We start from the raw sequence: 13,275 nt of genomic DNA, 5'->3' as shown, positions 1-13,275 counted from the left end.
TGATAACATGAGCATAAGAGGGGTAAAACCATTTATTTTGGATCAACATACAGAAGTATGGCATGTCAACTAATTTTTAATAAAATTTTGAATGGAATTTAGATATTTTTAGTTGAATTATCTCTTAATTTCAATGACCCGCTGTTGTTTTTTTTCTGCCAAATTAAACGCACCGTTTAGGAACATCTCTTCCACTGAAAATTGAAAAACCCCAGAAATCTATCGACTAAACCCTAAATTTTGCAAAAAGGCAAACTTCCTTTCCTTATTCCCTAAAAATGAAAAAAATGCTCGCTTCTAGATTCGCAACCAGCATTTCCAAGAGAAATCTCAGCTCCTCCTCCTTATCCGGCTACAGTTATCCTGATCGCCGCTTAATTTTAACGCCTCACCGTTCGATCTTCACCACGTCACCTGTCCAGTTCTCATGGATGGACTCGATCAAAGGTGTATTTACCGGCAAGAAGACTTCTCCAGATGATCCAAACATCAGCGCCGAATCCTTCACTCTCCTCCGTGAGTCATCGCCTCAGCCTTCTGTTGTCTGAATGTTTAATACTATTAGTCCTCTCTGTCCTAGCCCTGTTGCTTTAGCTTGGAGTTTTGGACATCTATTCAAAAAATCAAAATTAATTTTCTATAAATCAATGTTTGTTAAATCAGGATTCGCCGATGAATTGAAGAATGCTAGAAAATTGGGGAAATTTAAGCAATACGTAGTTGGTAGGAGCAGCGACGCCACATTTGCGGATGTTTTCGAGAAACAAGAAGCCATTATTAGATACCTTGGAGGTTGTGATCCGACCGGAATGGTTAGTTTCTATATTATTTCATCGATTTTCTCCATTAGTTCTATAAGGATAAATTTATTTATTTAGCGAGTTTGATGGTTGCTGCTTTTGTTTATGTTTATAGTTGAAGAAGCCTGTGGGTGAATGTTCTGATAGTAAATTTAGGGTTTAGGGGTTTTTTTATATAATTTTTATAGAATCTTCAACCAAGTCAAAAGAAAGAAGCTGCGAAGCAATGTGATTGCACGTTGTTGGATGTCGAGAATGCGCTTGCAAAGTTCACTTGGGCTAAAGAAGCACATCAGAAGATGGCTCAACTGAAAGAGGAAGGGAAACCGATGCCGAAGAGTTTTGCTGAGGTAGTTTCTCCACCGGTTTCTTTTGGTTAATTTTCAACTGAATATGTTAAATGATTAAAACGATCTCAAGTAAGCTAGTGTCTTCATTGTTTAGTGCTCAAAATACGGATTGAATTTTTATTCCCAAAATTAATATATCTTTATTTCTCTTGCTGCCCAGCAGATAAGGTTTTGAAATGAACTATTTGAAAGAGATAAGGGATATATTTGTCGGGGAAGGCAAAGGAGTTGCTTTTGCTCTTTAGTTTTTCTTGGATTCTTGAGCATTAGTCTTTTAGTTCGATGTTGGGAGACTGGGATTTCCATATTCATCGATTTTCAATAGGTTAAATTTGCATTTGAGTTCACGGGAAAGTTTCTTCTGTGGACTGCGGTTAAAATATCAGTAATGAGCCCTTTATCTTTCTCTAAGAAAAACATTATTCGTTTTGCAGGTGCAAAAGCTAATCGGTTCCACACCATTGGATCATGCCAGGTCTAACATGGCAAAGAGTGGGCAAATTAGCAGAAATGCGCTTTGTCCGTGTGGTTCGAAGAAGAGATACAAAAGGTACTTTTGCCACAGACAAGTTGTTAAAATCTGAATTATAAGATTTGTATAGAGCTTGCCACATATAGCTGGTTTTAAATCCTCTAACTCATCATTTACAGTTAAGTACCTGTGTCCGACATTTGTATCCAATGCACAATCTTACATGGTATTTCAAATTATATCATTTTATCCTCCATTGGCACTAGAGTAAAAGTTTTTCTCAGATTCTCATATTTCGAATATTTTAGCTACACTCATCTTTTTTGACTCGATATTTTGGATATTTTACCTACACTTATCTTTTGTGAACGTTTAAACTTAATTGTGTAAGATTAGTGTATAACTGATATCATCCAGAACATCCAGAATACTTGTACAATTCTCTCATGTTCATTTAAACTCTTAAACTTATTTTGTTTCCAATGCTTTTGTTATGAGAAGGTGCTGCGGCAAGGATCAATAGATTCGAAGATGAAGATAGACAACCATATGGCTTACATAAATCCTTAAACCGGTCGAAAGAATCCGGATGCAGTTGCAGTTGACTTTCTTTCATGACTCTTCATGTTTCTCAATTGGACAGCTTTGTTTCAATCGGGCATTTTTTATTAGGGATAAGAGTAATGTTTATGTACTTTTTACTTTTTGAGTTTTGAATAATGACGATTCATGTTATATTTTTGTTAGTTTCGTGGAATTGGTTAAGCTTTTTATTGGAACAAATTTAGAACCAGAATGGGATGGTTTTGTTTATAACCGGATAACAAGTTGAATTTTATGGTTTTCTCTAACCTTCACAATTCCCATTCATGTATTTTGTCGCATCTAATGATTCGTAAATCTTGAGATATTTGTTATATTGGTGTAGCGTTTATGTTGACCTTCTGTAGTTTGCGTTTACTCATTGATCTGACCTCCTCAGACTTCACCGGACTATACTTTCTACTACAATTTTCAGAACCAAAATATAAATGAACTTATAACAATATTGCAGAAAAATGGAACTAATCAACCAAATTGTATAATAACTACTTAATTGTATGTATTGAAATATATTTTATTTATTTGTTAAAATTTAAAGATATTATAATTGAAAAAGTGAAATAATATAATATAAATTTTTATTTTTCAAATTTTGGTAGTTTTTATTTTGGAAGGTATTTGATTTAAAATAAAGGGTTTAGAAAGTGTTTTCTTTTATATATATATATATATATATATATTAAAATCTGATTATAACTTAATTTAAAATCAAATTATAAAAGGTTTGTTTTAACAATTTCATTACAAATTCTACTTATATATATTCTTTTGACATGGTGCATGGAACTACTTATAATTTTTTTAACCCATAAATAAGAAAATACTCATACCCTCTATTTATTTGAATCCCACTTTTAATATAGCATCGACATCATCACTTGAATCCCAATTCTTAGCTTCTTCAAAGAGTTTCTTTGTTAATTATTTCAACTTGCTGTAAACGTAATTTTTGGTATAGATCGATTTCATGATCATCTGAGTCAACTCTCAAACATAGAAGTCAAGTTTATGAAATTAGATGAAAACTGAAATGTTTTAGTAATGATACAGCATAATTTTTATTTTAAATTACGCGATAATATGGATTGTAAAACCTAATACGAAGGATACCTTAATTTTTATACTTAATATATAAATTCAAATAGTATTTCATTTTAAAAATAAAGTAAATAATTAAAACAGAATTTCATATTTTAAATTAAATTAATTTTTTTTGGAAATAAAACATACATGTTTATGTCAATAAATGAATGCTCACTTGTTTTTTCTTTCTTCTAAGAATTTTTGTTGAACTTTCTGGATTGAAACTCCTTAAAATTGATAAGAACACAAAATATTAGACATTTCAAATTTTATCTGAACATAAAATGTTATAAGTTTGAGAATCTAACCTCTTTGTTCTATGATGCGGATTTTCCAGCCATTGGCAATTTATAAAATAAAGCACATTTTGAGAATTGCAAGAAAATTTCTTTAAGAAAATGTGCTTCAATTTTTGAAATAATATTAAAAAGCAAGAGAAAGAATTATTATTAAATATATTCCTATATTCTCATTGATATGAAAAAGAGAAATAATTGAAAGATAAATGAAACAGAACGATCAGGAAAATTGTGTAAAAGAAAATATACAGCTCATAGAGAAGTTAGCTTGTTTTATTTGAATCCCAACAAGCTTCCATACCTGATAAGCAAATAATAATGTAATTTAGTATAATGAAGAATAAAGTAATATATTTAAAAGTAAACATAAGACAATGGAAGAGGTAAATTGTTGACATTACTCACCTAATTATAGAAAAAAACTGGACATCATATGTGAAAAACCTAAAGATAAAATAAATCTTTGCAATGTCATTTATCCCCGTAAGGGATTTAGGGGTTTTGGGTATAAGTGATGTAATTTTGCTTTTGAGATTGCGCAATTATAGGTGCTGATATATGTTTTAAGTAATTAGGTGAATGCACTGATTTTTCCAAAACGTCAGTGTTGATATTGTTTTTATGGAAAAATAATGTTTTGAAGTTACATATTTAATCTAAATTAATATGGAAACGTTGAAAATTTATGTAAGGTCTTAATATATTAATAGCTTAATTTATGTATTTTGGTAAATAATATTTTAAAAATGATATTGTTTTAATGAATTTTTTAAAAGGAATACAGCAATTATTGTGAGAAACATTAATTTTATATAAAAGACATGGTAGGTTTTTTAAAAGAAATATATTATAATGAATTTATTTAATAGGATTTAAATTAAAAGATTAAATATTAACTGTCATGTGTAGATAAATAAATTTGTCACTCGGTAATATAACAACTATGCTTTATCAACATGGCTACTTTATTTTGTTAGAAGCTTGCTTTAATACATATATATATATATATATATATATATACTTTCTTTTAAAAAAATAAAACATTGGTTAAAAAGTTTCGATTGATCAAACTTCAATATACAAATTAGCTAAATCAAGTGTTCCAGTGATGACTGGAGAATCGTTGACTTTCGACGGCGGTATTGGACGAGCAACAAAGAAGATCCGTAAGAGGCTGAATGAACCCCCCATTCTTGATGACCCCTTAGTAGATGAGAAGGGAATGACAGTGATCTCGGATGATACTCCCATTGCGTCGTGGAAAGACAAGCTACTGGGCAACTTAGGCAGTAATGTGAATTCACAAAAGGAGGAAGACTTTAACTTAATGGAGGGAGACGCTGCTAAGGAAGTGGTTGATGGTATACCTTCAATTGCCCTCTCTAAGCGTGTCCATAATTTTATTGCTCAACGGATGGCCAGGACTGTAGTGGTGAAACTAATTGGTTGAAAGATCTCATACCTTACCATGTCAAGCAAGCTTCAGACAAAATGGAAAACAAAACAACCATTACAGATTCTAGACTTGGAAAATGATTATTTTTCAGTTAGATTCCAAGATGACAATGAGTATCTCACTGCAATATTGGGAGGACTGTGGACAATCTTTGGTCATTACCTTATGGTAAGGCCATGGACTCCTGGTTTTTCAACGGATCAAGCACAACCAAGCAATCTGATGGTTTGGATTCGTTTACCTAGACTACCGGAAGGGATGTATACTACGAGTTTATTAAAATTTATTGGTGGTACGATAGGGCCGGTCGCCAAAATTGATCGTAACACTGATAATAGAGCCAGAGGACAGTTCGCTCATCTCATGGTCTTTGTTGACTTAGGGTAGCCTCTTGTGTCAGATAAAGATCGATGGAAGGACTCAACAGCTAGAGTACGAGTCTCTACCAATGGTATGTTTTGAATGTGGAAGATAGGGCCATAGTCGAGAGATTTGTCCTTACAAGACAAGTCAGGGGACGTTCCGATTACAGAGAGTGACCAGCCACAAAGGAGGGTGTTTGGGGTTCAGAAAAACGTTGAAGATGATAGATACATACCTTGGATGTTAGTGGAACATAAACAAAGAAGGGGACCTAGACCAGTGGCGGCGAAGTCAGTCGGAGGCACAGCGGCTGGCGAGACTAGTTGTTTTAGAATCTTCGGTGGAAATCTTGTCGATGCTACAGGGATTAATGCTCAAGAATCGAATGCTGATGATGTGAGTCAGATGGTTACGACGCAAATCGGGGGAGTGAGTGGTACAACGACAAAAGGGTGTTTTGGCTAAAACCAAGAATAAAGTTAAAAATAGGGTAAATTATACAAACATTCACTCAACTTTGGGGTAGATGACAAAATAGTCACTCAAGTTTCAATTCAGTCACTCAACTTTCAAAAAATAACAAAACAGTCACCACTAACCATTTTCTATTACAAACGTAACAGAGCTACCATTTTTCATTACAGACATCGCGGAGCTGCCATTTTCCATCCCTCTATCACTACTCTCTCATCCCTCTCCCTCTTCCATCCAATAACATCTCAAGAGTATGCAAGTGATACTCATCAGGGAACACCTGAACTGCATAATCCATCAAATAATATTGGGCAAGATCATCTTTGCAATTGACAACTTGTAAAAGAACCAGATAAAATCCTTTAATGCTACAGACCTCTTAATTTTATATTAAAGAGAGAAAAAAATAGAAGAAAAAGAAGTAAAATTAGCTGCTCTAAGATTCTTGGAAGAACTGTTTCTTTGTAAATCTCATTCCGATACAAAAATCTCATTCCGTTCAAGACTAGAAGAAAAGCAAAGGTGGGATGATCATCAATTTGTAAGTTTCCTAAACCTGTTCAAAACATTAAATGCTAACCTACCTTTAATTGAGTTAATTGAAAAGGTTCCCAAATACGCTAAATTTTTAAAGGAAATTATGGCTAGGTGTAAGAAAATTAAGGTAGGAGAAAAAGTTGCTTTAAATGCTTCCTGTAGTGTGATTATTTCAAGACAGATACCTTGAAAATTAAAAGACCCAGGAAGTTTTACTATTCCCATAGAGATAGTGAGCATTCAATTTAATAGAGCTAGTATTAATTTAACGCCTCTATTGATTTTTGAAAAACTCGGGATAGGAGATCTGAAAACTACTCAAATAAATTACAGTTGGCTGACAGGTCTTCGGTACGTCTAAAAGGAGTATTAGAAGACGTGTTAGTCAAAGTGCAAAGTTTTATTATCCCCACAGATTTTGTGGTACTTGATTTTGAAGAAGATCGTTAGATACCGATCTTATTAGGAAGACCCTTTTTAGCCACTTCTAGATCCACCATTGATTTAGAAAAGAATGAATTAACTATGAAAATTAATGGTGAGACTGAAACTTTTAAATGTGGTCATCAATCAAGCAATGAAGATAAGAAGAAGTTAGGGGAATAATGTAAAAAATTATTTATTACTAACTTCCCCGAGTCAAGGGACACGTTTCCTTTTATGCATGCAGAAAGAATAAACAGGTTTAAGGAAAGGGACAAACTAGCACATGTGGAATGGCAAGATGGAAGATGGACCAATACCGACAGAACAGGGAAATCCTCTATTGGTGAATTGGTGACACTGTCGGATGAATCCGGAAGTAAAACTTAAAAATTAGTTCAATTGTTGTTTAACTTTTGTAAATTATTGTAATATAAAACTAATCACCTACTTTAGATTTTGACTTTTATTTGATGTAGGTTCATCTCTAAATCAGACCATCCTTAAAGCTGGAAGTTTTTAGCCGAAACAGAGTTAATGTCGCGACATTGCCTTAGGGAGTCGCGGCATAGTAGATAGTTTCTTTCAGACCTCTAGACTGTAGGATGTGTCGCGACATCAAACCCTAGTGTCATGGCATAAGTAGTATGCCATGTCGTGACACTGAACCCTTATGTCGCAACATCGCTATAATTTTCTGCAAGGTTGACCCGACCCAATCGAGCAACCCAGCAAAATAATCTTCATTTAACTAGATTCTTAACCCTTTAAAACCCTATTTTCTAACCTAAAACCATACTCACTTCTAATTAAAACACCTCTTAACCTTTAATCCTCAAAACTCTTTCAAATCCCTTAAAACCTCTTAAACCTTAAACCTTTAATCTCTTAAACATTCTAGTTATTCTTCGTAAACTCTTCGACCATATTCGGGGTAACAAGGAACGAAAACATCGTGGGAAAGCAAGGAACTCAAACAAACTTCGATTATATATTAAAGGTTAAGAGTTTTTGAACTCAAACTTTTTACTATTCCATTGAATGGTTTGCTTAGTATTGTATTCGGATTGAAATATCATGCCTCCAAGAAAAGGTAGAAGAATCAATAAGTTCGAACTATCGACGGATCCAAACCCCCTAATTTCGTAAACTCGAATATTTGGAAATATTTTACTAAACTTCAAGGAAAATTATTTATCCAATAGAGGGGATTCAATCTGTTAATGGTTTTGTATAAGGAAATATGACCTTTGGTTAGATATCATAAGTGGGAACATTATTGGATAATACCGAAAGATAATGTCGTGGTCCCCATTGGTTAAGAGTTTTATGCATCTTTACGAGACCATGAGTCTAGAAATACTGAAGGCTGTATGTGGGATATGGTACTTGTGCGGGGGAAGGAAGTGCGAGTAACCCCTCGAATCATTTGGGATTTTTATAGTGCTCCATATTATGAGAATGATTTCATTGATGAATCCAATCTAGAATACTTCAGAGATATAGATATGGATAGTATTATAAACTTCTTTACTGAAGGTAGGGATGAATGGAAATATCGTGCACGTACCAATATCCTAGTATCCTTTCATCAAGCGATCATGTTTCCTAAAGCCAAAATGTGGATCCAATTTATATGCACAAAAATCGTACATGCTCTAAATGTTTCTAATGTTAATACTTTTAGAGCAGTGTTACTCTATGCTATTTTGCAGAAAAAAACATGTATGTATTGGTAAATGGATTCATCAGAACATGAGAAGATGCATTAGTAAGCAAAAGGTGGGAGTCTTCTTTCCCCACCTAGTGGCTGCATTATGTAGAAAGGCGAGTGTACCTATGACATCCACTCAGTAGTCACTAAAACCTTTCAAAAGTATTATGGGTGATACCTTGTTCCAACAGTACTTAAAATTGTGAGCCAAACAAATGAAGGATTGGAACAAGTGACAACAATAAGCGACAACTATTCTAGCTTCATCATAGAGGTTGACACGAGCTCAACAAAACATCGGTGAAAGAAGTCATCCAAAGCTTGATTGGATGATACAGTGGATGCAAGAGTCGGGACCAATATTTTAAGAATTTGTAAGGAAAAATAACATCTGACTCCCCAATTATACACTTGACACGTTCGGGGCGATGAATACAGAACAAGAAAAAAAAGTGCATGATAGCGATGAGGAGGAAGAAGATGAGAAAAATGATGGGAGTGAGGAGTTGATGAGGAGGACGATTGAACTATTTTAATTTTATAAAGACTTGTATTAATTATTGGATGATTTTAATTTAGATTTTTTAGGAGTAGGAATAATAAATAGATTTTTTGTTTTGTTGCACTTTGTTAAATTTTCTATGTAAAAACCCAACATGAAGGAGACACAAAAAAAATTTGAGCTAACATGATCAAAGGATAAAGCACCCACCATTAGCAATTGGAGCAACCACGATCAATCGGGTAACTTTCTTCCTTATCTATTTATGGGCTACACATTAAGGATAATGTGTCAACTAAAGTGTGAGGGGTAACGTAGAAAATTTGCTTCAAATTTTACATTTTCTTTGATTTTTCTTGTCTTTTCCGTGCTTGAGCTTGTAGAAATACAAGTGATTGGTTAGGAGCATGTACATATGTTGCTTGTGTTTATGAAAAATTTGGCATGATGATAGGTGATTTTAAACTTTTGATTATTAGGCTATAGAGGTGTATATGGGCTGGGCCGGGTTCGGGCCAAGCCCAGAAAAAAGTTTCGGCCCGGCCCGAAATATGGGCCTAGAATTTTGCCCAGGCCGCCTGACGAAAAATTCATAAGCCTGCCCACCGCTTTTTAAATAAATACCAAAATTTATTTTAAAAATTAAAACAAAAATTTTTAAAAAATTATTTTAAAAATATTTTAAAATTAAAAAAATTTAAAAGTATTTTAAAATTTAAAAAATTTTAAAAATAAAATATTTATTATATTCGGTTTGGTCGGTAGGGGCAAAAAAAAAGTGGTGCCGAGGTCTGCCCATTTTTAATTGGGCCTCGTTTTTTGCCCAAGCCCATATTTCGGCCTATATTTTTACCCAAATCCTCCCATATTTCTAAGGCGGGCCAGTAGGCAGCCGCCTACCTATGAGCACCTCTATTAGGCTACTAAGTTCTATATGTTACACTATAAATAGGTATTAAGCAATCAACTGTACCAAACAATATAGAAAATATAAGGAAACGAGCATACTAGTACGAATGATAAATAGTTGAATTTGTATTTGTTTGGTTGATTAAATTTGTGCATGTTGAGATATTTAGGGATGACCTAAGGCGTTGTTTGGAACACATCTAGAGCCAAAAAGTTGTCCTAATTATATTTCACCTTTAATACTAATTTTTGAGCCTGTTGACACTTCTTGATGAACCACATTACAAGCCCCGAGCCTGAATACGTCAGTTTGTATTTGCCCTTGTTCTTTGGTCCTACATTGCACGATTATAGACGTCTGGTCATACGTATTGAGGGTTAAGTAGATGCATCATGGTGGAGTTTGTAAAAATAAAGTGAAATAGGAAAGATTAGTGTGATTTTGGAATTATAGGTTAGCTTGAAAGTGCAAAACAAGAAGAAAAAATCCAAAAAGAAAGTCCATATGAGTAGAAAAAGTACCTGAAAAGCCAAAAAGCATTCTTGAGTGAGATAAGTTGAAAAAGAAAAGTGACAACGTCATAACAATAGAAAAAAACTCATTCATTAGTGCACAAAAAACTCATAGGCTAGCCGTAGTTACTATGTCAAGCTATGATTTCCTATGTGGAGAGATAAGGAAGGTGAAAGAAGAAGAAATGAGGCAGTAAGCAAGAAAGGGTCACTAAGGAGGAAGAATAGGGATCAATACGATGTGTCAAACTATTTTCGTGTTTGTAACCCTTTTTTCTACTTACTGTTTTTGAATTTCGTACCTATCTTAAGCTTCAGAATGTTACAAGCCAAAAATTCCTATGTGACCTAAATGTCCTTATAAATGAATGGACATCATACTAGACATGTGCATAAACGACTATTTGTATTTTGCTTGGATAATCAAAGTACTTATATGATTTGTTGATGGATTTTTATAGATGAAACCCTTAATACTTGTATATTTTGTAACATACTAAACTTAGATGTTTGAAGTCAAAGGTGGTAAGTAAACTATTCATCATGTTAAAGTTGTTAATAAGCATGAAATGTCTAGGTCATATGCTCCAAAGTTAATACTTATATCATACTTACTTAAGGGTCGTCATGTTTATCTTTCATCTTTGTTTATGTTGCTTGAAGACAAGCAATGACTTAAGTGTAAGGGAGTTTGATCTGCCAAAATTCAGTGTAGCAGATTAAACTAGTTTTCACACTTAAGGAGCCTGAATACAAGCATTTTCATTAAATTTTAGTTAAGTTTCTTTAGTTGTACTTACATTCAATAAAATTTTCAAATGGAGTCTTTTATTAACCTTAAGGGCCGAATGAGGTCTAAGGGAAAGCTAACATACTTTGTGAGTTTGCAAAAGACCATCAAAAGGCATTTTAAGACAATAGTGGACGCTATGTCGCAACACGGGATGCCTGATGTCGCAACGTAGGGAACAAAATTAAGAAAACTCAATTCTGCATTCGATGTCGTGACACAGACTGAGGATTTCGTGACATACCCCTAAAGATGGCTATAGAGTGCTATACTGGTTTCTATGTCGCAACATACCCATAATCAGATTTGATTTATTCTTCCTTTTTATTCTCTTGAAATTTTATCTTTTTATGCTATTTTATTTTCATTACTATAAAACCCTAAAAATCCTTTATTTTATATTCTTCTTACTATAACTAGATATAAAAGTACTAATAAATTCTTTTAGTATTTAGGTTACAATTGATCTAGCGCTTGCCTCCCTTGGGTATGATCCTTGGAGTACTCACCCACTCCATTGTAAAACTATATTACAACTAGACCCTATACTTGCGGATATTGCCTCGTAATTCTATATTTTACTGCAATATTCACACTCTGGACGTTAGTACGTCCGAAGGCGGTCAAAGTACTTATTTGGAAATTGACGAACATATGTGAAACACGAGTTACATGTGTAACACCCTAAAATAAGACCTAGAAGTTTTAGGGGTATTTTAAGAATTTTAGCCTTTGAGTGCTCAGAATCCTGTGACATGGCATATCAGTAATGTTTTCAATTATGGTTTTTAGAAAATTAAATAAATTCCTGAAAATGATTTTTAAATAGCTTTAATTTTGAAAATAGGACTAATTTGCAAAAGAGTGAAAATCAACTTAAAAACCCCCTTTTCCAAATAGTTTTCACGTCAACTTCTCCTCCCCCATATTTGTGTCGTCCCATTATTTTCCCTTTTACTCTCCCAATCAATTTTTACTTCTCATTCCTAATCCTTTTTTATTTCTATCACCCTTAAACCTTAAATCCTCCATTTAAATCAAGAAAATCACTCGAAAACTTCATCATCTACGTCATCTTCTCTAAACGTGGGTTTTTTTTTAGATTTGCGTCAAAACTCATTTTTCTTCCATCGAAGGTAACCATTCAACTTTCTTTGAGTTTTAATGATATATAGTCCCTTAAACTGAATTTTTTAGCCATTGAAATGCATGTTTAAAAAAAAGCCAAAAATCAGGTCTTTAATGGTGAATTTTGGGTTTGTGGATAAAAACGTGGTGTCAAAGTGTTTTTCAATTAGTTTTAATATGATTAGTTTTTCAATTTTGGGTTTGGGGAATAAGGCAATATGGTGGAAATATGTTGATATTTGCTATGTTATTATGATGGTTACTTTAGAGTTAATGCTTTTAAGATTTATGAGACTTGGTGCTTGATTAATCGTCTGGTTATACGGATATGATTCGAATCTTAAAATTGATTATATAGGCGTTATGATGATTTTTAGGAGTTATAATTCTTTCATGTTGATTCAGTATAAGTATAGACGATTGGAATGCTCACATATGTTGTATTTTTTTGGTTTGAAATAGAGGTATCGATATTTGTATGTTAAAAATGATACCTCTGAAATTTCGGAGTACAAGAAGTCAATCTTGCTGATTGGTATTGATACCTTGGCCCGAATATTGATACTCGGGGGTGAAATTATCGATACTTGTTTAGTGGTACCAATATTTTTTGATAGTTGGGTTTTTGATTGAGAAACAGTAAGCTAGTTTGGTACCGATTTTCCAAGCGGTATCGATACCAGTTGAGAGAACTATCGATACCACATGCATAGTATCGACACATACATGACATATTTGTAAAAATTGCTAAATAGTCCCAAAGCATGATTATTTTAATGTTATAAGCTCGTTTGAAGTATAATTAACATGCCCTATTGATAATCATCATGTGTTTGTCATAAAACTTATATGAATATTA

The 13,275-nt window shown here is 33.4% G+C and overlaps 1 protein-coding gene across 1 annotated transcript; it reads left to right on the top strand.

The window, feature by feature from the left end:
* Positions 1–216: 216 nt before the first annotated feature.
* On the top strand, positions 217–2,473 carry LOC105784027 (uncharacterized). The gene is made up of 5 exons (XM_012609781.2): positions 217–516; positions 664–812; positions 989–1,150; positions 1,585–1,700; positions 2,124–2,473. Exons 1-5 carry the CDS (start codon positions 279–281, stop codon positions 2,143–2,145), a joined length of 687 nt encoding a protein of 228 aa, XP_012465235.1. The 5' UTR covers positions 217–278; the 3' UTR covers positions 2,146–2,473.
* Positions 2,474–13,275: the final 10,802 nt, after the last annotated feature.

The sequence above is a fragment of the Gossypium raimondii genome, chromosome 13 (genome assembly GCF_025698545.1).
Source record: "Gossypium raimondii isolate GPD5lz chromosome 13, ASM2569854v1, whole genome shotgun sequence".
Lineage (NCBI taxonomy): Eukaryota > Viridiplantae > Streptophyta > Magnoliopsida > Malvales > Malvaceae > Gossypium > Gossypium raimondii.
This window is presented reverse-complemented; position numbering and strand designations above follow the sequence as displayed.